Source organism: Aethalodelphis obliquidens, unplaced genomic scaffold, assembly GCF_003676395.1.
Source record: "Aethalodelphis obliquidens isolate GAN/ISIS:26980383/991018 unplaced genomic scaffold, ASM367639v1 scaffold6, whole genome shotgun sequence".
NCBI lineage: Eukaryota > Metazoa > Chordata > Mammalia > Artiodactyla > Delphinidae > Aethalodelphis > Aethalodelphis obliquidens.
This window is the reverse complement of record NW_020837950.1, coordinates 12,438,983-12,464,264: the sequence shown is the minus strand read 5'-3', so window position 1 is coordinate 12,464,264 and position 25,282 is coordinate 12,438,983. Positions and strand designations below refer to the sequence as shown.

General features: G+C 36.8%; 1 protein-coding gene across 9 annotated transcripts in view; it reads left to right on the top strand.

The window, feature by feature from the left end:
* WDR19 (WD repeat domain 19) overlaps positions 1-25,282 on the top strand; it is an 83,860-nt gene that overhangs the window by 9,207 nt on the left and 49,371 nt on the right. For 7 of the 9 annotated variants that reach the window (XM_027103148.1, XM_027103149.1, XM_027103150.1 and 4 more), the window contains 10 exons: positions 1,270-1,385; positions 5,061-5,176; positions 8,692-8,772; positions 9,944-10,056; positions 10,329-10,502; positions 15,295-15,365; positions 15,821-15,993; positions 16,077-16,191; positions 17,058-17,164; positions 18,306-18,428. In XM_027103148.1, coding sequence (XP_026958949.1) covers positions 1,270-1,385; positions 5,061-5,176; positions 8,692-8,772; positions 9,944-10,056; positions 10,329-10,502; positions 15,295-15,365; positions 15,821-15,993; positions 16,077-16,191; positions 17,058-17,164; positions 18,306-18,428 — 1,189 coding nt within the window. Of the gene's footprint in view, positions 1-1,269; positions 1,386-5,060; positions 5,177-6,168; positions 6,241-8,691; positions 8,773-9,943; positions 10,057-10,328; positions 10,503-15,294; positions 15,366-15,820; positions 15,994-16,076; positions 16,192-17,057; positions 17,165-18,305; positions 18,429-25,282 lie in introns of those variants that run through there. The other 2 variants (XM_027103152.1, XM_027103151.1) reach the window with 2 other exon arrangements.

Sequence of the window (25,282 nt, the reverse complement as noted above, 5' to 3'; positions counted from 1 at the left end):
AGTTGGAGATCTGAGAGGCATATTCTCAGGGCTGCTGTACCTACTTAAACTGAGAGACAAATGCATATTTATCTTTTATAAAGTATGTACTTAATATCTTTTATAAAATATACTTAATATATTCAACAATTGTAAATATATACTCAATTGAAGAAAGCTAGCAGCCCAGTATATTAATACTTCTTGTTAAAATTAATTTTTAGCTAAACATTTTATTACATTCACTTATTATTACAACTGACTTTTCCAATGCTTTAAGTGAATTTTTGTCTTCCAAGTATCATTAGGTTTTATGGCCTTTCACAAACTCAACTTGTTGCAATTAAATATGTAATTTTTAATGCTCAAATTCCTCTAATTTAGCCAGAGGAGTCCCCTTTAAGCTGACTCTTTTGTCCTTTTATTACTGCCCTCAACATTCTTGAGAGCTGTGTTGCTTTCTGAAAACAGTAGCTTGATCTATCAGTGACTGTCAAAGTTTAGCTGCATCAGAATCACCTGGAGAGCTTATGAGAACACAGACAGCTGCGCACCACCCCCAGTTTCTCATGCAGTAGGACAGGGGTGGGATCTGGGAACTAGCATTTCTGAAGTTCCCAGGTGATGATGCTGGTCCTGGGATTGTATTTTCATAACCACTTTTCTAGATCCATTGTGATTTCTTTCCTCAATATATAAATGAGCTACTCTCCAAGGAGTCTTGATTCCCTTTAGTAGAGGATTGTATAAAAGTTCAACCTATGGATCCTAGAATGCACAGTAAGAACTGGTGGTAGGCAAACGTGCCTTCTACCTCCTTTTGAGCTACTCTTAGCACAGCTGGAAAATGTATGTCCTTTTTCATGAATCATGAATTCCCAATGATTTTTCTAATTTAGTATATTGTATAGTTGGACCCTACTTTTTTTTTTAAAGCATAAGATGTTATCCATGAAGATTTTTACCACAATTAGAGTTACAACTATCATTAGTAGACAGATTAATAAGTATCTCATCATGAATCATCTGATGAAATTTGAGATTCCATCATGACTGAATTGAAGCCTATATTCATCATACATTTGTATTTTAAGTCTCACTCACCTAAGATCATTTTATAGTGTCTCAGAATGTCTTTAGCACTTCTTCGTAGTCCTAAAGCATTAAGTTGTAATTTTGTACTTCAGCTTCTATGTAGATGTTAAAACTATTCATGAAGTACTTTTTAAAAGGACTACTTAGGGGGTTATAATTGTGAATTGTTTAGTAATTTGTATCTTAATGTTACAGGGATCAATTGTCTTTCCTTCTTTGGTCAAAATTTGGAAGTTTCCTGGCTGTTGGAACTGTTAAAGGAAATTTGCTCATTTATAATCGTCAGACATCTCGAAAGATTCCTGTCCTTGGTAGGTTGTAGCTGGAAACACTGCTAAATATTTGAGATGCTTTACATAAATGGAAATTTTACCACCTCAGATTTCCCTGATATTGCAAGAGAAATTTTGTAGTTTAAAATGAAGACTTCCCTGGTCAAGCCATACATCTATCTAAACTAGAAGATCCATCTTCACTACCTACTAAGAATTTCCCAGGCTATGTAACAGGTTGCCCTAGGGTGAGCCTGTGCCTTTGGACACCAGTACATTAATAGCATGGCTTCTATCTGTCCCTTTCTCACCCAGATTGTGCCTCTGGCATGGAATAGCTCAGATGCATATCAACACATTAGTAGATGGGCTAAAACATTTGGTGGCTTCTTGGACAGGGTATCCAGATTCCTAATTCTGACCCCTCACTCTCTCCAAACACCAATTTAATCTAGGAGTTGACTTCGAGTTATATTTCCCTCAGGGTATATGACTGGATGATATGCGTGTTTAATCCTTTGACCTTCTTGGTTCAGTCTCTGATTCCCCCAGCCTCTGGTCACCTAGCATCTGCCCTGGGACTCCCCAGGAGGAAACAGTATGGATTCTTTTCAATTATTGTAACATCATGCTGGTGAATGGTGAAACAGTGGGCTTAATTACATACAGGTGGCCAGTATAACTTACCACTAATGAAAGAATCAAATCCTGGAGATAATAGTGCCCACAGAATACTTGAGAAAGTGCCTTTCAATTAAGGACACTTGTTCATTTCAAATTATTTTCACATATATGTATATCTTTCATAGGAATATTTTTAGTGCTCTAGCTAAACAGTTATGTCATTGATCCATCTGAAAAATTAAACTAAAAACTTTTGAGTTACAAAACTCTGCTTTCACCATATAAATTAATTTGTTTGACTTAAATAGGCATTTTCTATATCCCACTTCATTTACAGGTATATTCTACCAGTTAACTTATAAGCCCTAGAAATTTTGACACTTGAGGTATAAGAAAATAATTTGTCAAAGCATGATTATTTTGTGTCAGTAACTGTCATATATACATGATTTTATGTGATCTTTGTATTTAATATGAATATTGATTCTAATCTCAGCTAATTTAATTCACTGTGTAAAATGGAAAAGATTCAGGCTAATTATATATTTTAGGTCCTTTAGCTGCCTCTTTCAGAGTTAGTTGTGATTTGTGGCTCTGCTTTTTTTCCTTGAAATAATTTACTTTCCTAAAACCAAGGCATTTCACTTCCAATAGCAGCTGCACGAATGCATGGTTTTTACAGTAGCTAATGTCTGTTACCTTGTTTCGTCATGCTCTGATTTATTTCCTTGAACTAGACTAGATATAGGCAGTTCTCACTTTGCATGCTTCTAACATGCATGAATTTCAGTGTTCACAGTGTACCTAATATTGCCAGTCTCCCAGTAACATGATTTACATTTCAGTGGCCATAGTATGGTAGCTGTAAGTTAATACTAATTAAATGAGTCAATACGTGTAAAGTGCCCAGAACAATGTTAAGTAAGCACACAAAACATGTTAACTGTTATCAGTGAGGTTAAGGTTAACCTGAATTCTGAGCACTAGAAGAAGAGGAGAGATTTTCTTCTCCCTTTCTTGAGTATAGAAAGAAGTTTGTCTTTGGCATCTTTCCACCTCTCTTTATGTACTCCTTTTTTCCCTTCTAACACCCATTACTTCCGACACTCAGTTCCAGTGTACCACTTAAGCCACTTAATCTATGATCAGCAAAATCTCCTATATCCCAGTCTCTTCTCTGAATGTTCCCTTCACTTTTGTGCTCTGGTCTTCTGATTTGAAATACTACCTCTATAGTCCCACATTTATCTCTTCCAAACTCTAGACTCATACATCCAGCTGCTTACTCAACATCTCCAATGAGATTTCTAGTAAACACTTCAAATTTAATACCACCAAAACCAATAGTTTTCCCTCTCATTGATGGCATTTCATCCTTTTAGATATTTAAGCCTAACTTTACCATCATCCTTCACCCTTATCTTTCTCCTAGGTTCCATACCTAATTTGCCAGAAAATCTAGTAAGATCTATCTCCAGATATCTCCAGAATCAAGACTGTTCTCATCACCTCTACTGCTGCCACCATGGTGTGGGGCTCAGACATCTTTGACCTGAATTTCTGGAATATCTTAACTGGTCTCCCTGCTTCAGATCTTGCCCTGCTATAGAATATCCTCAGCCCAGAGGCCACAGTGAGCCTTCTGCTCGGAACTCTCCAGTGGCTCTCCATGTCACCCAGGGTCAAAGTCCTCACTATGGCCAGCCAAGCCCTCTGTGACCTGGCCCTTGGCGACTCTCTGACTTCATCTCTTACCCATCTTCCGGGACTTCACAGCTATACTCTTCTCCTACCTGAGCCTCTAACACACTCTGGCACACTCTGGCCTCAGGGTCTACTCACTTAACGACTATTTATTTAGAGCCTGCCTTCTGCATACATACTGTATTAAGTTCTGTACAGGGTACATGAATAAAATAAACATGATCTCTGTCTCAATAACAGCTAAAATAGCTAACATTTATATGGCATTTCCTATATGCCTGGCACTCTTCTAAGTGCTTTAACTCGTTTGATCCTCAACCCCTATGAAAGAGCTCCTACTATTATCCCCAATTTTTGGATGATGTGACTAAGGACTAGAAAGGTTAAGTCACTTACCCATGGTTTTGCAGTAAGTGGTGGAGCCACTTATTCAAAATAGGCAGTTTGCCTCCAGAATCTGTATACTTAATTAACCTTGGGGCTCTTGAGTATTTATCCATCCCAGGACCTTCAACAAATACCCTCAGCGTCAAGCATGCAATTTCCACTCCAAAATGTGGTTTTTGCACTGTCTAGATTGCTCAATAAAAAAACGTCCTGATACTTAGTGGCTATCTAATATCCCTCACTAGCTAAATGAGTCAATTCTTTTTTTTTTTTTTTTTTTTTTTTTTTTGCGCGGTACGCGGGCCTCTCACTGTTGTGGCTTCTCCCGTTGCGGAGCACAGGCTCCGGACGCACAGGCTCAGCGGCCATGGCTCATGGGCCCAGCCGCTCTGCAGCATGTGGGATCTGCCCAGACCAGGGCATGAACCCATGTCCCCTGCATCGGCAGGCGGACTCTCAACCACTGTGCCACCTAAATGAGTCAATTCTTAACACAAGTCTCACTAAGGTGCATTCATATTTGTACCTCAGTGTTAATCATGAATCATTGTATGTCCTTTAGTTATATACGAAGAGTCAAAACTGTGATGTTGAATCTGCTTATGCTAAGGGTCTCCCACACTGTGAAGCTGAATATAGTAGAGATAGCTTCAGTGCTTTGAGATTTAAGCACATTTTGTGCTTAAGACATTAATGTGATAGGTTTGGTTATATGGTAAACAAACTTGTCAAGGGGTGGAATGTCTTTTTTATGTTAGGACCTATGCTTATATGCACATAAAAAATTGGAAAACATGATTGCCCTCATATGCCTTTATCTTGATTTACAACTTGGTAATAAACTGTTTTAAATAAGGTTGCTTAGACGCTAACTGCTTTGATGAGATTTTAAATTTCTTGTCTGTTTAATTTCCATAGTATATTACCTAAACTTTCAGATTAACATCATGGATATCTAAAATTTTTTTTGAGAAATCAATATGTACATCTCTTTTTCAGGAAAGCATACTAAGAGAATCACATGTGGATGTTGGAATGCAGAAAACATGCTTGCTTTAGGTGGTGAAGATAAAATGATTACAGTTAGTAATCAAGAAGGTGACACAATAAGACAGGTAATACAGTAACATCTCTTTGGTCTGCTATATTCAAATTTTCTTCCAAAACAAAGTTTGTCTATCAAACAGATCTATAAAATTTAAAAATCTCTATGTGAGATATGTATACAATAACTTCACATTCTAAACATCAAATTTTTTTAATGTATTAGGACATTTTTCTTTAATATGAATACTTTATCCAAATATCCTCCTTTGTACATTTCCCATTGGCTAGTTATTAGCATGGATTATCGGCTCTGTGGTTATAGTCAAACAGTATATTTGTGAAATAACTCTTATTTTATATATGTATTTTACGGCGTAAATGTTAACAACTGGACTCAGAGTCAGGTAATGTAATCAACTGCCTGATTCTAAAGCCCACTCTTTTAGCTGATATGTTAAATTGCTTCCAAACTAATTCTAATTAAATTTAATTTTAGGATTAGATTTTACTGATGTTCAAATTTCCCAAGATTGATTAGATCTTCAGAGGCTCCTCTCAAGGGAATTTGTATTACCCATAGCTATAGAAGCTCACCAGTGGCAAAATTTCACTTTGGATGACTTGGCTTATGATTTATTACTTCTAGAGCAATATTGACGTGCTTTGAATACCTGCTAGTTACATGGCACTGTGCTATGTACTATAGAAGAAATATGAAATATGACTACAGAAGAAATAAGAAATATGACCCTATATTAACTATCTATTGCTGCATAATAAATTACTCCCAAAACTTAGCAGTTTAAAACAACAAACATTGCTTTGCAGTTTTTGTGGATGAGGAATCCAGCTGCAGCTAAGCTGGGTGCTTCTGCCTCAGGGTCTCTCATGAGGCTGCAATCATTTTATCAGTCTGAACTGCAGTCTTATCTGAAGGCCTGACTGGGGACCACAACAAAGCAGCTGGCAAGAGAGTGAGAATAGTCATTCAAGACTTAAGCTGCAATTGTTAATAAATAACCTGATCTCAAAATTATTTTTGCTGTATTCTGTTCTCTAGAGGTGAGTCACTAAGCCCAGCCTACACTGAGGGGCCGGGATGGGGAATACACAAAGGCATGAACACCAGGAGGTGAGGATCGTTCCAGACCATCTTAGAGGCTGCCCACCATAGGCCTCCTACTCTCAAGAAGAGAAAACTAATCATGATAAAACATATATCATCTTATATGATTATCAAATTGTGTGATATAGCTTACAAGTCCTATAACATTTGTGAGATAGAGGAGATAAATGAAAGTTGGATTATGAATCTGTAAGAGAAAAGATGATCTAAATCAGTCAGGGTATAGGCTAAACTATTGTAACAACAAGACCCAAAATTACAAGGACTCTAAGAATATGGTAGTTTGGGTGGTTTTTCCTCTTTTTTTCCTCATAAAACAGAGAGGGGTAAGCATGTCATCTATGTATCTCTGCTTCTCAAGGTTGTATAAATTCCCCCTTCCTTCCTTCCCCTCCCTTCCTTCCATCTTATTGTTCTGCCATTTTCTAGGGTGTTTTGCACTCATGTACATGGTTAAAGCAAGCATACCAGCACCTCATTTCAGCCCCAGGCAAGGAAAAAAGAGAAGTGGAGTGCAAGAAATTTGTGAACGACCTAATCTGGAAGATGCAATCATAATTTCCATTCATATCATATGACCAGAACCTAGTTATATGGTCACACCTTGCTGCTGCCAGGGAAGCTGCAAATTTAGTCTACCTAGGTGATCATGTGCCCTGCTAAAACTTGTTTTAATGGGTATTGTAAGACATTTAGCAGTTGCTGTCATTCACTCCAAGCAGAACAGAACAAAGATAAGAGGAAAAACTTATTACAGCTTGTTCATGGCTTATTCCAGACTGGACTGACTGAAGATTTGGACTTTGAGAATTTATAGAAGATAAGTCTGAAGAAGAAAGTTGGTTCTTGTATCTGGAAAGCTTTGAAAGTGAGATAGAAGTAACTCAATCATGTTGAGCAGACCATAGCATGATTACAGTGGTTCTTAAGGAAGGTTAATATGACATTACAATAGAGATGTTAAAAAAAAAAAAAAATATATATATATATATATATATATATATATATATATATAGCATTACTGTAAAAAATAGTTTCTGGAAACCTTGTAATTTTGATCCATCTATGTTGGAGTCCTTTAGAATTAGAATGCTACAGGTCCCCCCTCTTGTATCCATATCACACATCATCAGTAGATATTGGCATTTTTTTTCTTCGCTGAATCAAGACCTTAGAATACTTTTCCACACATAACATCCAAGGAAGCCACTACCACTGAGCCATTATAAACATACAAGACAACTATTACCCATTTTTAATCCCCAAGAAGTATGCTTCCAGAATTTGGCATACTACTTAAGTTATGATGCAGTAAACAAAACATACGTTATAAGTATTGTTTTGTCTGGTATTTTCTCTGCGTTGCTTTGACTTGGCTATTCTGCAGAGCACTCCATTGTAACTTGTGTGGATTTATCTTTATTTATCCTGCTGAGGACTTGTCTTGCTTCCTGAATCTGAAGATTGCTGTCTTTCATCAATCCTGGAAAGTTCTTAGTCATTATCTCTTTGAAATTCACCTCTCGCCCTTTCTATTCTGTCTTTCCAGAGCAGCTGTTAGACATATGTTGGATTTTCTTGTATCTCTTGATCTCTCTTTCATAGTTTCTTTTTGTCACTCTTTGCAATCTTCAGGATAATTTCCTCAAATCAGTTAACTTATTCTTTCTTCAAATTTGTCTAATCTTCTGTCCATCCCATTGAGTCTTTATTTTAATGGCTCTACTTTTTATTTGTAGAAAGTACTTTGTAGTTCTTTTTAAAATCTGCCTGGACTTTTAAAGAAAGTGTTGTCTTTTCTTATATTTATGAGTCCTTTTATGTTTTTAGCCATTTAAAATGTATTTATGATATCTTTCTGATAATTCTGTTCTTTTTAGATCTGGTGACTCTTCCTCTTGATCCATTGTTTGTTTCTGAGTTTTCTCATTTTGAATTGTGAGCTCATCTCCAGCAGGGCTTGACTGTGGAAGTTTTTTGCAGCCTTTGAAGAGGATTTAGATTCGTTTTGGCCAAACACTGCAGGGAGTTTCTAGACCACTCAAAGTATCACTTTGGACCTTAGACCACAATGAGCATAGGAGGGAAAGTCTTTGATTTTAAAAGAATTTTTTCTGACCCAAAGCCCAGCTTGAGCCAAATGGGCTTCCTTATCATCTCCCTTTACCAGCTGCTGCTCTGGATATCTGCAGCATCAGCTTCTGCACACACTTTGGTTTTCAATTTGATCTTTGCTTATGATCCCTGGAAATCTCCTAACCTTCTTTCAAGCTTATCTTAGCCATTTAATAAGATACATGTTCAGTTTCATCCAGAATTTCTAGAAGTTTGTAGCAGTAGGATTTTCAGGCTGTTAGTCCAACCTGTAACAGAAATGAAAGCAAGTGACCTGTTTTAGTAATAGAATGAATTTGAGTTTGGGGTTTATTCATAGTGATAGTATTTTCACCCTTGCAGACACCAGTGAGATCAGAGCCTGGCAACATGCAGTTTTCCATGATGAAGACTGATGACCGAACCTCCACTGCTGAAAGCACGGTAAGAGTTCTAAATCAAATCCAGGCCCAAATTATTTTGGTAATTTTTTAGGATATTCTGTCTCCTTTTCTAGTATGGTTCAGAATCTATAGTGATAAATAAATTATAGTCCTTTACTTATTAAACCAATGCAGGCCCCAGTTTCTCAGGCCTAAATGTTTTTTCTGCTGCCACCTAATATCACAGCAAGTGAGGACAGTTTCCTGTTACACTTGCTGTTCTTCTTGTTCTTATGATAGCAAAAACAGTGGGGGCACCTTGAAAAGCAAGAGTATTGATTTCTCTATCTTTTTTAAAATTTTCACTCTATCAGATGTGGGGACCAGAGCTCTGGAAATTACAGTTTTATTTTTTTAATACCTTAGATTGTTTTCCCTGCCACATTTTAACATTCTGAAATCCAGATGATTTTCACAATCAACAAGAATATGTTTAATGAAGTAATGTTCCTTTATTTCTCAAGAAGCTATTATTAAAATGATAATAACTCCTAACTGGTAGCGTCTTAGAATCAAGGAAATATATCAAAGTGTTTCTCTTTACATATATATATCCATTACCCTTAATGAGCCCAAATAAGTAATGCACTCTTTTCTCTCCCCAACACAGTTAGACCCTCAACTGAGAATTATAGTTAAGTACCAACTTGTAACAGTGGGATAGTAGTCTAGCCACACTGACCAGTGCCCTGCTGGTGATGGGAAGAGTGATGATATAAAAAGCCGAGCTAGATTATCCACACAGGTGTGGATCTGTAATCCCAGATAGCCCCAAATCAAAATCAGACGGCCTTAGGATAGAAGACTCTCTATACTCTGGATATGAATTCAGTTTCAATGGAACTATGTCAGACCTACCTTCCTGTACTGCACAGGACTCATATTAGAGGTACAGAGAATTGTAAAAGGTTATTCCATCGAGCTATTTTAGTGTACTTCCAAGGGTGTATTGCATATATGTGAAGCCAAGGATCCTTTCCAGAATGTATATTAGTAAAATGTTACAAATGTTTTGAGTTAGTCACATTGTTACCTTACTAATTATAACATTTAACACGCTAAATTTGGCTCATTGTTTTTCTAAATTAGGTTTATGCTCTTTGGATTTGCTTATTAGTCTTTTCATGAAGTGCTGAGTAATTCATTTCATAATCTCTTTTCTTTTCTGGCAGATAAGTGTAGTGGTTGGCAAGAAAACTTTGTTTCTTTTTAATCTGAATGAACCAGATAGCCCAATTGATCTGGAGTTTCAGCAGCGCTATGGCAACATTGTCTGCTATAGTTGGTATGTACAAAAGCTCATTAAAGAAGGATACCCCTGTGTTTTCCCTTACTAATTATATTTAATTTTTGTCTGTAGCATTTTCACTTCTCTATGTAATATTTTCTGGATTATAGTCTATGATTTATTATGTGGAACTACCTAGCATATTATCTGACAAATAGGCCCTTGATAAATTATATTCTCTAATTCCTTAGTTTTAAGGTATTTGCTTATTTACTGTATTGCAAATGATAATCTTCCTTTTTACTGTATTATTGCCTTTGTTGCTATAGGTATGGTGATGGCTACATCTTGATTGGTTTTTCACGTGGAATTTTTGTGGTCATTTCCACTCATATTCGAGAGATCGGTCAAGAGATATTTCAGGCTCATGACCATAAAGATAGTCTAACCAGTATTGCAGTATCACAGACCCTTAACAAAGCTGCTACATGTGGTGATAACTGGTAAGTTATATTCACATATTCCCAGGAAAGCTTATATAAGGAATATTCAAGAGATTCAACAAGACATTGTTAACTCATGTGAATCTGTCAACCATAGTTGCACTGTTAAAATATGTTTGCAATTGAAAATTCCTAACATGCCTTTACCTCTGCCTTTAACACTCGGGGTAATACCTAAAATACTAAATGCGTACTAAATACAAAACCTAAAATGGAGTATGCTTGAAAATCAATCTTAAAAATAAAATAGGCACTTCTGGGTAACATGGAGTAAGCACACTCCACCCTGTCACTCTCACTGAATACAGCCATAAAACCTGAACAGAATCCATGGAACAGCTATTTAAGGACTCTGAAAAGTAAATAGTAGCAGGCAGATTGGAGAAGAAGGCCGGCGTTTGAAGTATCACTGAGCCAGCAGTGAGTCTCCCATTTGTCTTCTGGTCTCTCTCAGCCAGGACTCAAGGCAGCCTGAAACCTGGACCCTGGATGTAAGCACTGGGCAGAGAGAGAGAACTCTGAGAGAAGCCCTTTAGTTCTGGCTCAAGTTGCAGGAAAGAGAACTCCTAACACTCAGAGAAAGTTGGGGAAATCCCCCAATTTTCTTTTTTTTTCTTTCTTTGTTCTCTCATGCCCCAGCCACCAAGCAGTCTCACCATGGCAGTGACAGAAAGGGCCCACAGGCACCTAAAACTCTGATGGAGGGTAACCTTCCTCTCCAATTGGAGGAGCTGTGGTCCCGAGAAGGTGGGGCATACCCTTGTTATTTATTTTTCTCTCTGTCCTCTCACTACTTGGCTGCAGGCACAGTTGTAGGAGGTACAAGGCAGAGCAGAGCAACTAGAGCCCCAGCTTTCCTGCTGGAAGACCAAAAAGGGGAGCCCCAGGGAACCAGAATATATCAGGGAGGTCCTGGAGAAGGAAAAACTCTGGAAAGCAACCCTGTAAAGATATTTATGAACTCCCAGGTTCATCCCTGAGCTGTGTGTGTGTATCACATACTAAACACATACCAAAGACTTTGAGAACTGAAATAAGGGATAGATCATAGCCCATGACCTATACTGGCCAAAGAGTAGGGCATACAGGGACATATCCGAGTACCACTACAAAGGCTTTGGAAGTGGAACTGACATTGAAATCATAACCCACAGAAGGCTGGTTAAAATGTGTGGCCTGAACCCAACTGGGCTGATTGCCTGCTTTAAAAAAGAAAAAAAAAAATTAACCTTCTCTGTGGGATTTAAACAAGACAGAGTCTCATAACATAATATTCAGAATGTCCAGAATATAACCCCAAATTACTTGACATATGAAGAATCAGGAAAATTTCAACTCACTTGAGAAATGGCAATCAAAAGACACCAATGCCAAGGTGATGCACATAGCAGCTATTATAAAAATGCTCCAAGAAGTACGGGCTAGCATTCTCAAAACACATGGGAACAGTCTCAGAAAAGAAATAGAGCCTATAAAGAAGAACCAAATGGAAATTCTAGGACTGAAAAAATAATATTAATGCAGTGTATGTAATACCAGCATGGAAATCACAGAGTAAAAGAGGTGGTGAAGTTGAAGGTAGAGCAATAGAAATATCCATTCAGACCCAGAGGAAAAAAAGATTGGAAAAGAGAAAAATGAGCAGAGCCTCAGGGACCTGTGAAACAACCAAAAGTCTAACACGTGTGTCTTAAGAATCTCAGAAATAATGTCCGGAAACTCTCACATTTGGCAAAAGACATAAACCTATATGTTATATAAGCTCAGCAAACCCCAAAAGGGTAAATCCAAAGAAATCTAGGCCCAGACACATCATAATCAAACTGCTAAAAGCTAAAGGCAAAGAAAAGATTTTGAAAGCAGCCAGAGAACATTTTGAATGACAGCAGATTTCTCACCATAAACCATAGAGGCCAGAAGGAAACTCACAACATTCTTAAAGTGCTGAAAGAAAAGAATTGTTAACCAAACCTCTCTCTATATCCAGTAAAAATATCCATCAGTAATGAAGATGAAATAAAGACATCCTCAGATGAAGGAGAATGAAGAGAATTTACTGCCCGTGGACCTCCTCTAAAAGAATTGCTGAAGGAAGTTCTTCAGATAGAAGAAAACAGATGACAAGCAAATTTGGAACATCAAGAATAAAAGAAAAGCAACAGTAATGGTAAATAGCTGGGTAGGTCTCCAGGCAGGGGAGGCTGTTGGTCACAAGGACTGTTGGTGAAGTCACATAAGGAACTTACATTTGCTTGTGACTGTGGGCTGCTATGTAGGGCATGCATGTGCAGGAAGGACTAGTGTTAGTTTAAAGTCCCTGCAAGCCACGTGGCCAAAGTAGATGCCAAGGCAGCTACATCATGGTGTAGCTTAGCTAAACTCTCAACAGACTTGGACTGTGTTGTAAACCAACCAGACCTAGCAGCCATCTACACAACACTCCACCCAACAACAACAGAATACACATTTTTTCCAAGCACCCATGGAACATTCACCAAGGTAGACCATATCCTGGACCATGAAACAAACCTCAGCAAATTGAAATTGAAATCATACAAAATGTGTTCTCTAACCATCATGTAATCATGCTTGAAATCAGTAGCAGAAAGACAACAAGAAATTCTCTAAACACTTGGAAAGTAGACAACCTACTTCCAAATAACTCTTGGGTCAAAGAGTAAATCTCAAGGCAAATTAAAAAATACATAGAACTTAGTGAAAATGGAAATGCAACATATCAAAATATATGAGAGTCAGCTAAAGCATTTCTGAGAAGAAAATTTATAGTATAAATTCATACACAGGAAAGAAAAGATTTCAAATCAATTAGCTAAGTTCCTACCTCAAGAAACTAGAAAAAGGAGAGCAAAATAGGCCTAGAGCAGAAGGAAGAAAGTAATAAAGAGCAGAAATTGAAAATTAAAAAGTAGGAAAAAAATTAATTAAAAATCTGGAATTTTTGAAAAAAATTGATAAATCTCTAGCAAGGATGACAAAAATAGAAGACACAAATCACCAATATCAGGAGTGAAATAGAGATATCACTACAGACCTGAAAACCATTAAAAGGAGAAAGGAATACTACAAACAACTTTATACTCAGAAATTTGACAACTTAGAAGATAGGGAACACAACCCAATCCAAAAATGGGCGGAAGATCTAAATAAACATTTCTCTAAAGAAGACATACAGATGGCCAAAAAGCACATGAAAAGATGCTCAACATCATTAATTATTAGAGAAATGCAAATCAAAACTATAATGGGGTATCACCTCATACCAGTCAGAATGGCCATCTCAAAAAAATCTACAAGCAATAAATGTTGGAGAGGGTGTGGAGAAAAGGGAACCCTCCTACACTGTTGGTCGAAAAGATACGTGCACCCCAATGTTCATTGCAGCATTATTTACAATGGCCAAGACATGGAAGCAACCTAAATGTCCATCGACAGAGGAATGGATAAAGAAGATGTGGTACACATATACAATAGAATATTACTCAGCCATAAAAAAAAGAACAAAATAATGCCATTTGCAGCAATATGGATGGACCTAGAGATTGTCATATTGAGTGAATAAGACAGAGAAAGACAAATATCATATGATATCACTTATATGTGGAAACTAAGAAAATGGTGCAAATAAACTTATTTACAAAACAGAAATAGTCACAAATGTAGAAAACAAACCTATGGTTACCAGGGGGGAAGGGAGGGAAGGGATAAATTGGGAGACTGGGATTGACATATACATACTACTATATATAAAATAGATAACTAATAAGGACCTACTGTATAGCACAGGGAACTTGACTCAATATTCTGTAATGACCTATTTGGGAAAAGAACCTAAAAAAGAGTGGATATATGTACACACACACACACACACACACACACACACACACACAGTACAAGTAAGACACACACACACACACACACACACACACACACAGTACAAGTAAGACCAGGGACATCTGAATAAGATTCATGGGTTTTATCAATGTCAACATGCTGATTATGATATTATACTATAGTTTTTCAAGGTGTTACCATTGGGGAAAAAGGTAAAAGTTACACAGAATCTCTCTTTTACTTCTTACAACCACATGTGGACCTATAATTATATCAAAATTAAAAGTTTAATTAAATGAAAACATTTAATGTTTTAAATGAAAGGAAAAATATATAAGTGGGAAACAGTGGGAGGGAGGAAGGAAGGAGAGGGGAAGGGAGACAGGAAGAAAGAAGTGTTGCAACCGTTGGGTCCCGACATCCTGCTACACAGCTTTCATTCGCATTAGCATACTTACTCTTCCCAATAACCCCATGAAGTAACATTATGCCTGCATTTTTCAGAGCTTTCCACCTAGGCCTTGTGATTCCAAATTGAATGCTCTTTCTATTATACGTCACTTCTTTTTGTAAGAAAGAACTCTTGGGGTGGGCGGGGCGGGGGGGAGGACACATTGCAAAGAGAAACCTGTTTCAGCTTGCAGTAATCAATACTGCTCAGGGGAACGTTTTCCTACTCAAACTTTTCTTCAGGATAACTTAAACCTCCTTGTTCCTGAAGCTGTAGATTAGAGAACTAGGGTACAACCCTACCCCACAACTCAACAAACAAACAAAAATTTAAAGGATAAAATATAATTAAATACAGAAAATTTAATATTTTCTTACCTTAACCCAGTGGATCCTCCTTTTGAAGAGCACAGACCTGTTCCATAGCTTATAATTGTGAAGAAAAACAATTTAACTCATATTTAAAGGACATTTTTTTTTTATTTTTCAGCATTAAAATCCATGACTTGGCAGAATTAAAAGACATGTATGCTATAATCAACCTGGATGATGAAAATAAAGGTACTGATTTTTCTGTAGCAGAATGACATTTTATCATTTCGATTACAGAGAGTAATGTGTCACTGTATGGTTTGCATTAATTATAGGAGGAATAAAATTAACACCTTTCACTAGAGTTCCCTAAAATAGCCTCCTTATTTCAGTAATTATGTTGAGTCATACTCCTTGACTAGAAGCATATAAGTCCACTTTGATTCAAAGATTTCTAGTGCATTTTATCCCAAATCCAGTTGCAAAAACTAAATTCTTACATACCTTCCCTTTGAGCCAGTGTTGAATGAATCAGGGCTCATGTCCATAAGTCAATCCATGATGAATGTCCTAGTCTAAATAAAGACTAAACTATTTTTAAAATTTGAAGATTTTTATGCTTCTGGCAGCTTAAGTGAGGAGAGTTACTTGTTTGCCTGCAATCTCTGTTTTTGAATAATCCTTTATTATGTCCATTATTTCAGGGTTGGGCACCTTGTCCTGGACAGATGATGGTCAGTTGCTGGCACTGTCTACCCAGAGGGGATCGCTCCATGTTTTCCTGACCAAGCTCCCTGTCCTCGGGGATGCCTGCAGCACCAGGATTGCATATCTCACCTCCCTCCTTGAAGTCACCATAGCCAACCCTGTTGAAGGAGTATGAAAATGCTGTTACTTTTATTTATTAATAAAATCAAAACAGTTTCAATGGTTAACTACTGTTATTTTTCTCTATTATAGGAGCTACCAGTCACAGTTTCTGTGGATGTGGAACCCAACTTTGTAGCAGTAGGGCTTTATCATCTGGCTGTGGGAATGAATAATCGAGCTTGGTTTTATGTCCTTGGAGAGAACGGCAAGTCTAAATCCAGTTGTTTTCTTATCTAGCATATAATTTGTTTTTATTTGGGAAGCACTGATAGTTTCTTTTAAGACCAAGTCTTTCACTCTTTTTCTTCAGACATCCCTTTCTTAGCTTAAATGGTTTTGCAAATCTTCTAAAAAATTTGCATAATATTTGGAAAGGTTTTATTCTTTACCTTTGTTGTGAAGACACCATGGTATAGCGGGGCAGAGTGTGATCTTTAGAATTGGGCCCTGGGTTCAAATTCCCTTCTGCCCCTTTTAGCTGGGTGCCTGTAGACAAATTCTTTACCCCTCTGAGCCTTGGTTTACTTATCTGGAAAATGAGGATTCTTCTACTTATGAGGAAAATTAAATGAAGTAAAATGTGTGATCTGCTTTTGCACACCGTCTTTCTTAGGCACTTCTTGGTCTGGTGGGTACTTAGTAAATGTTGATTCCCTCCCCCGCTTTATTCTTTGAAAAATGACCATTAGCATCTGAAGGGAGCCTTGCTTTTTCTTCCCCTCCTTCCTCCTCTCCACCCCTTTCCCCACTGGAGGTCAGATATCCCTCAGGAACAGAGCCAACCTGAGAATTATCCTTAGATGTTCTATTAAGCTTATTGTCACTAAGGTTTAATTTTTGGTTGTTTTGCATGTGATTTTATTTTACATTACTTTGTTTCGTGTGAACCACTATGAAATTCCTGAAGGCAAATTTATATGGCAACTAAGATTTTCTTTAGAATGGCTAAAATAAAAATTTTAGGTTCGGAATATTCTTGCAAAGGCACACGTTTAAAACTTATTTGCAAATCATTAATTAGATCATTTTATTTATATTTTAATGTGTTTGGTTTTGTTTTAATTGCTGCAGCTGTTAAAAAATTGAAAGATGTGGAGTATCTGGGGACAGTAGCCAGCGTTTGCCTTCATTCTGACTATGCAGCTGCACTTTTTGAAGGCAAAGTCCAGTTACATTTGGTAAGTATAATTTTGATGTCCTGAGGCCTGCTCAGGTAAGTGATGAACAGCCTAATGTTTTATTATCAAGAACTTTGGTCAAGAAGCGACCATATGCTTTGTGACCACCTAGAGGGGTGGGATAGGGAGGATTGGAGGGAGCACAAGAGGGAGGGGATATGGGGATAAATGTATATGTACAGCTGATTCACTTTGTTATACAGCAGAAACTAACACACCATTGTAAAGCAATGATACTCCAATAAAGATGTTAAAAAAAACAAACAAAAAACAGCATTAGGGTAAAAACTAGGAAATCTGAATAACGTATGGAGTTATGTTATAAATGATGTATCGATATTCGTTATTATTTGTAATAAACGTACCATACTCATGTAACGTGTCAATGATAGGGGAAACCAGGTGTGGGGTGTATGAGAACTCTACTATCTTCACACCTTTTCTGAAAATCTAAAAGCATTCTAAAATAAAGATTTATTTTAAAAAAATAAAGAAGCAACCATATGACAGACTAGCTAGAAAGCCAGATGTGGATAAAGGATTAACAGAACTCCTTACCCTTCTGCACGAGCTGTTCAGTTGACTCCCAAGCTCTGTTCCCATGAAACCTGACAGAGTTTCAGCTGTGCTACTCACAACATTGCTTATGGTAAAAATGACTGTGTAGACTGCATCTAGGAGGAACTATAAGTAAATTGTAAAAACTGATGGGAATGCCATACGTCTGGCTTCCTGGAATGCACTGACCCATGTATTTGGGCATGTCACTTGTGGGGATCTTGAAACTGTGCCTGTTGAGTTGTTCAAGAGATATTGGCCCCTGAAATATGGGACTTCTCAACCAGGGCATCTCCCACATCTGTTTCTTGGCTCTTTGCTTCTGGGAAGCCAAAGATACTAGCTACTAGACAATTGCAGAGCCTGCTGTGGAGACTATTCCCATTAAAAGGGTTGTTTAATGCGCCCTGCTGGCAAGCTGGGTTCCTTCCTGATATCTTTCTGAGTAAACTGGTCTGTGATAGTTTGGTGAGTCTGAATGTTTAGCTGAACTTAAGAAAAAGACTCTCCCCTACCCCTTAGATGTTGCAAACCAGGTTTATTCAGATAAATCTATGATCCACTATTATTCTTTATGTTTTAGATAGAAAGTGAAATGTTGGATACTCAAGAAGAACGTGAGACTCGACTTTTCCCAGCAGTGGATGATAAGTGCCGTATTTTATGTCATGCCTTAACTGGTGATTTCCTCATCTATGGCACAGATGTACGTATTGTCTTCCTTAATATAGGACATGGGGGAATTTCTCATTTTTACCTTGTAATTTGTTTATTATATATGTGTTTATATACATCTATTATATAGATATCATATGTGCAGTTACAAACATTATATACTTATGTAGCGCACATAGGTGGTGTGATTTGCCAGTGTCAAGTGCTTTTGTAACTATAGCAATTTTGATGGCACAACGGCTTTGGAGTCTGGACAATCTGGGCTCAGATACTAGCTCTCTTACTTGCTGCTTCCTGCTTGACACCTCCCAGCCTCATTTTCCTTCTCTAGATGCTTTAAGGATTTAATTTGATGACAAATGTAAAACACGTCATTCAACTTTAGCTCTCCAGTGCCTCCATTTAGTGGGCATTTAATTAAAATTACTTGAATATTGAGAATCCCACTTCAATTTTTTGTCTTTTGAACCACCAATACCCTGTACTCCTAAATATTACGTTAGCCACATATACATAAAACATAGTTTAGTAATAGCATCTTATATTTGTAAAAAGTTTTCAGAGTTTTTCAAAGCATATCATACCTCTTACCTTGCTTAGCCTCTAGAAGAATTCAGTGAAGTTGGTCTAAAAAAAAAAAAAAGCACTGTTTTCCACATTAGAAAACAATTATTCACTGTTTCAAAGGTTCCATTTTCTCATACTGTTTTTTAAACCGAGCATATTTTAAAACATGCTTATTGCCAGAAGAGAGACTTTTTAAATTTAAGTTTGACCTAAAATAATGAGTCTTTGAGCTATATACACAAGTAGGGTAGGTTTCAGGTATCAGGTAAAGTGGTAAATGATATGGTAAATAAGTAGTAAATATAGTCATAAATATATAAGCAGAAAAGTTTTAGAGATAAGGATACTGAAGATTGAGAAGTTAGTAAGTTTGTAGTAGAGGTGGACTTAACAAGCAAGATTTTCTGATGGAAAATCTACTCTTCCCACTGTGCCACACAGCATTGTGAAGTAAGAACTCAAAGTGTAGTAATCTGCCAATAACGTAGCATTTATCTCTATCTCAGTTTCTTTTTTTTATTGAGGTATAATTGACATATAACATTATATTAGTTTCAGGTGTGCAGCATAATGATTCAGTGTTTGTACATATTGCAAAATGGTAACCCTCTAGTTAACATCCATCACCACACACAGTTACAAAATCTTTTTTTCCTATAAAATATCTCATTCTTGAGTGATTCTGAAAATATTGGGGTTTTTTAGCAGCTTTATTGAAGTATAATTGTTATATAATAAACCACACTATTGAAAGTCTATAATTTGATAAGTTTTGACATATGTATATCCTGTGAAAACACCATCAACTTAATCAAAATAGTGAACATATTCATCACCCCCAAAAGTTTTCTAATGACCCTTTATGATTCCGTCTTCCCATCCCTCCCCACTCAGTGCTTTCTGTCACTATAAATGAGTTTGTCTTTTCTAGAGTTGTATATAAATGGAATCATATAGTAGGCACTCCTTTTGTCTGGCTCAGTATAGTTATTTTGAGATTCATCCATGTTGGTGTGTGTGTCAATAGTTCATTCCTTTTTCTTGCTGGGTAGTATTCCACAGTGTGCATATATCATAATTTGCTTATCCATGAACCTATGGATGGACATTGGTATTACTTCCAGTTTGGAATATTTACAAATAAAACTGCTATAAACAAATTTGTGTTCAAGTCTTTGTATAGACATATGCTTTCTTTTCTCTTGGATAAATGCCTAGAAGTAGAATGATATGTCATATAGCAAGTGTATGTTTAACCTTTTAAGAAACTGACAGACTCTTTTCTAAATTAATTGGTTGTACCATTTTACATTCCCATCAACAGTGTATGAGTGCTCCAATTCCTCTACATCCTCACTAACACTTGATATGATCGGTCTTTTACATTTTAGCCACTCTAATAAGTGTGTAGCGATACCTCATTATGATTTTAATTTGCATTTCACTAACGGACTAATGATGTAGAACATCTTTTCATATGCTTATTTGCTAGCTGTATATCTTTGGTGAAGTGTCCAAGTTTTTTGACCATTCCTTTTTTTTTTAAATTTATTTATTTATTTTTGGCTGCATTGGGTCTTTGTTGCTGCGCGCGGGCTTTCTGTAGTTGCAGCGAGCAGGGGCTACTCTTCATTGTGGTGCATGGGCTTCTCGTTGCAGAGCACAGGCTCTAGGCACGCAGGCTTCAGTAGTTGTTGCACATGGGCTCAGTAGTTGTGGTTTGCGGTCTCTAGAGCGCAGGCTTAGTAGTTGTGGCACACGGGCTTAGTTGCTCCGTGGCATGTGGGATCTTCTCAGACCAGGGCTTGAACCTGTGTGCCCTGCATTGGCAGGCGAATTCTTAACCACTGCGCCACCAGGGAAGCCCTTGACCATTTCTTAATTGGATTGTTTGTTTTCTTATTGAGCTTTGACGGTTCTTCACACATTTTGGATTCAAGTCCTTTATCGGATATGTGCTTCGCAAGTATTTTCCACCCAGTGTGTGAGTTGTCTTTTCAGTCTCTTAACAGTGTCTTTCAAAGAGGAGAATTAAAAAATTTTTGACCAGGTCCAGTTTATCAATTAATTTTTTTATAGGTTTTGCTTTGGGTGTCATATCGAAGAAATTTTTGCCTAACCCAAGGTCACAAAGTTTTTCTCTTATGTTTTCTTCTAGAAGCTTTCAACTTTTATGTTTTACATTGAGGTCTGTGATCCATTTTGAGTTAATTTTTGTTTATGCTGTGAGATATGGATCAAAGTATTGTGGGGTTTTTTCCCTGCATATAGCTATTCGGTTGTTCCAGCAACATTTGTTGAAAACACTATTATTCTGTTGAGTCGATTTTGTACTTTTGTCAAAAATCAATTGTCCATAAATGCACAGATCTTTTTCTGGACTCTCTGTTCATTCTCTTGATCTGTTTATCTGTCTTTACGTCAGTATCACACTGTTTTGATTACTGTAGCTTTATAATAAGTCTTGAAATCAGGTGGTGTTAGCCCTCTAACTTTTGTGTTTCCTTTTCAAAGTTGTCTTGGCTATTCTCAGTTTTTTGTATTCCCAGTTAAATTTTACAATAAGTTTGTCCAGTTTTACAAAAAGCCTGCTGGTATTTTTATTGGGATCATTGTTGAACTTACAGATCAACTGCCATCGTAACAATATTGAGTCTTCCCACCAAGGAACAAGATATATATCTTCATTTATTTAGATTTTCTTTAATTTCTCTTAGCAGTGTTTTGGAGTTTTCTGTGTACAGGTCTTTCACATCTTGTTTCAGATTTATACCTAAGTATTTCGTATTTTGGGTACTCCTATACATGGTATTGCTTTTTTATTTCGATTTCTGATTATTCATTTCTAGCATATAGACATGCAACTGACTTTTGTATATTCATCTTGTATCCTGAAACCTAACTAAACTCACTAGTTCTAGTAGCGTTTTTTTGGTAGACTCCATTGGATTTTCTATATAGATGATCATGTCATCTGCTAATAAAGATAGTTTTACTTCTTTTCAGTCTGCCTTCTATTCCAATATATTGTTGGATAGAAGCAATGAGAGTAGATGTCTTCGTCTTGTTCTTGACCATTAAGTATGATGTTAGCTGTAGGTCTTTTACAGATTCCTGTTATCAGGTTGAAGAAGTTTTCTTCTGTTCCTAGTTTACTAAGAATTTCTGTGGATGTTGGATTTTATCAAATGCTTTTTCTCCATCTATCGAAATGATCACATGGGTTTTCTTTTTTAGTTTGTTTATAATTTGTGGATTATATTAATTAATTTTCTAGTGTTAAGCCAACCCAGCATTCCTGGGATAACCCCCGCTTGATCATGATGTATTCTTCTTTTTATACATTGTTGAATTCATTTACTAAAGTTTTATTTCAAATCTTTATATCTACGTACATGAGGTACATTGGTCTGCTGTTTTCTTTTCCTATGATGCCTTTGTCTGATTTTAGTTTCAGGGTAATGATCATAGAATGAGTTAGTCATCTTCAATTTTCTGGAAGGGTTGATTAGAATTAGTGTTTTGTTTTGTTTTTTGTTTGTTTTTGCTTAAATGTTTGAAAGAATGTGCCAGTGAAGCCTACTGGGTGATCAAGCAATTCCTAGCAGCAGTTGAGTAGTACCTGCTAGGTTGGCTTGCTGCACTTCCATAGATTCAGCTGGTAAGGAGGAAGCAGTCCCAAATAGATGTATACAGCAAAGGCAAGATAATGTTATTAGAGCTCCCCACATCCTTAGTGCCACAGGATAATACCAAACTGAAGGGGTCAGATGCTCTTCTATGTACTCTGTGGTGGAGGACTCAACTCTGCTACAACTAAGCAGTTTATACTCTGCAGCTATACACTAAGGAAGATGAATTGGACAATCCAAGATGAATTGGACATCATTGGAACCAGGGAAGCAGCTGAGAAATTCCTCGTGGAAATCTCCCACAAGACAGAGAGGTGGATGAGAAATGACTCAGTGATAGATTTTCACAAGAGTGCCCATCTCACCATGTTCCTTGTAAGATAACAGAGGATTCTGCCAAGACATGGGTCAGACTACAGTTGAGCCTTGACTCTGTGGCATTGCAAAGTAGCCAGGTGCCATGGTGGAGCTGTTTTCCTACGAAGCCTTCTAGGCCTGGAGTTTTTTTATGGGAAGGTTTTAAACTATAAATTTAATTCCTATAATCAATATCAAAATATTTGGGTTATCTGTTTTTTCCATGAGTGAGCTTTGGTAGTTTGTGTTTTTCAAGGAATTTGTCCATTTATCTAAATTATCAAATGTATAGGCATAAAATTATTCATAATATTCCTTATTATCCTTTTAAATATTTGTAGAATCTGTAGTAATATCACCTGTTTCTTTCCTGATTTGGGTAATTTGTGTCATTTTTCCTGATTGGTGTGCCTGGAGATTTATCAGTTTTGTTTTATCAATCTTTTAGGAGAATACAACTTTTTTGTTTCATTGATTTTTCTCTGTTGTTTTCTGTTTTCTGTTTCATTGATTTCTGCTCTGATCTTTATTTCCTTTCTCCTGCTTATTTTGGCTTTAATTTGTTCTTTTTCTAGTTTCTTAAGATGGAAGCTGAGTTCATTGAGTTGAGACAATTCTTTTCTAATATACTCCCTTAGTGCTAGACATTTTCCCCTAAGTACTATCTTAGCAACATCCCGCAAATTCTGATATGTTGTGTTTTATTTTTATTCAGTTCAAAATGTTTTACAATTTCTCTTTTAATTCCTTCTCTGATTCATGGGTTATTTAGAAGTCCAGTGTTTAGTTTTCTAACAATCGAGATTTTACAGAGATCTTTCTGTTATTGGTTTCTGATTTAGTTCTGTTATGGTCAGTGAACATACTTTGTATGACTTGAATCCTTTTAAATTTGTGGGACTTAATTTATGGTACAGAGTGTGATCTATCCTGGTAAATGTTCTTGTGTATTTGGAAAGGATATGCTGTTCTAGAATGTCAGATCAAGGTGGTTGATGATGTTCAAGACTTCTGCAACTTTATATATACTTGTTCTGTCAATTATTGAGAAAATGATATTGAAAACTCAGATTACAATTGTGGATTTATCTATTTCTCTTTGCAGTTCTGTCAATTTTTTTTTTAATGTGTATTGAAGCTCTGTTATTAGGTACATAACCATTTAGGATGGTTATGTTCTCTTCATAAATTAGCCCCTTTATCATTTTGAAATGACCCTTTTTATCCCTGGCAATAGTCTTTGCTCTGGAATTGATTTTGCCTGATATTAATATAGCCATTCTAGTTTTTTAGAATGTTACCCTGGTATATATTTTTCCATTCTTTTATTTTTAACCATTTGTGTCTTTATATGTAAAATATTTTTCTTGTAGGCACCATATTAATTCTCACAATTTGACAAACTCTGCCTTTTAATTACAGTGGTTTTTTTTATAAATTTATTTATTTATTTATTTTTGGCTGTGTTGGGTCTTTGTTGCTGCACGTGGGCTTTCTCTAGCTGCAGCGAGTGGGGGCTATTCTTCGTTGCAGTGCGCGGGCTCCTCACTGCGTTGGCTTCTCTTGTTGCAGAGCATGGGCTCTAGGTGTGCGGGCTTCAGTATTTGTTGCACATGGGCTCAGTAGTTGTGGCTCGCGGGCCCTAGAACTCAGGCTCAGTAGTTGTGGCACATGGGCTTAGTTGCACCACAGCATGTGGGATCTTCCTGGACCAGGGCTTGAACCCATGTCCCCTGCATTGGCAGGTGGATCCTTAACCACTGCGCCACCAGGGAAGTCCAATTATGTTGTTTAGACTTTTGAATTTAATGAAATTATCTCTGTGTTTAGGTTCGATCTACCATCTCGCTATTTGTTTTCTATTTGTCCCATCTCTTCTTTGTTGCCTTTTTCCTCTTCTTTTGCCTTCTTTTGGATTGTGTATTTTTTACTATTCAATTTTATCTCATTCATTGACCTTATTAGCTACAACTCTTATTTTAGTGGTTGTTTTAGGTTTTGTAGTATACATCCTTAATTTATCACAGGCTACCTTCAAGTGACATTATACCTTGTAAGGTATAGAGAATAGTATAAGTTCATTTATTAGAATAGTATGTGTCCCCTCCTACCTCAGCTGTTGCTGTCCTACATTTTACTTTTGCAGGTGTCATAAACCCCATAATACACTGATATTAGTTTTGTTTAAACAATCAATTAAGAGATTTACATAATTAAAAATATCTTATATATTTCTCTATATAGTTACCATTTTTGGTGCCCTTCATTCTATTATGTGGATCCATAGTTCCAGCTGGTATCATTTTCCTTCCACTAAAGGACTTCCTTT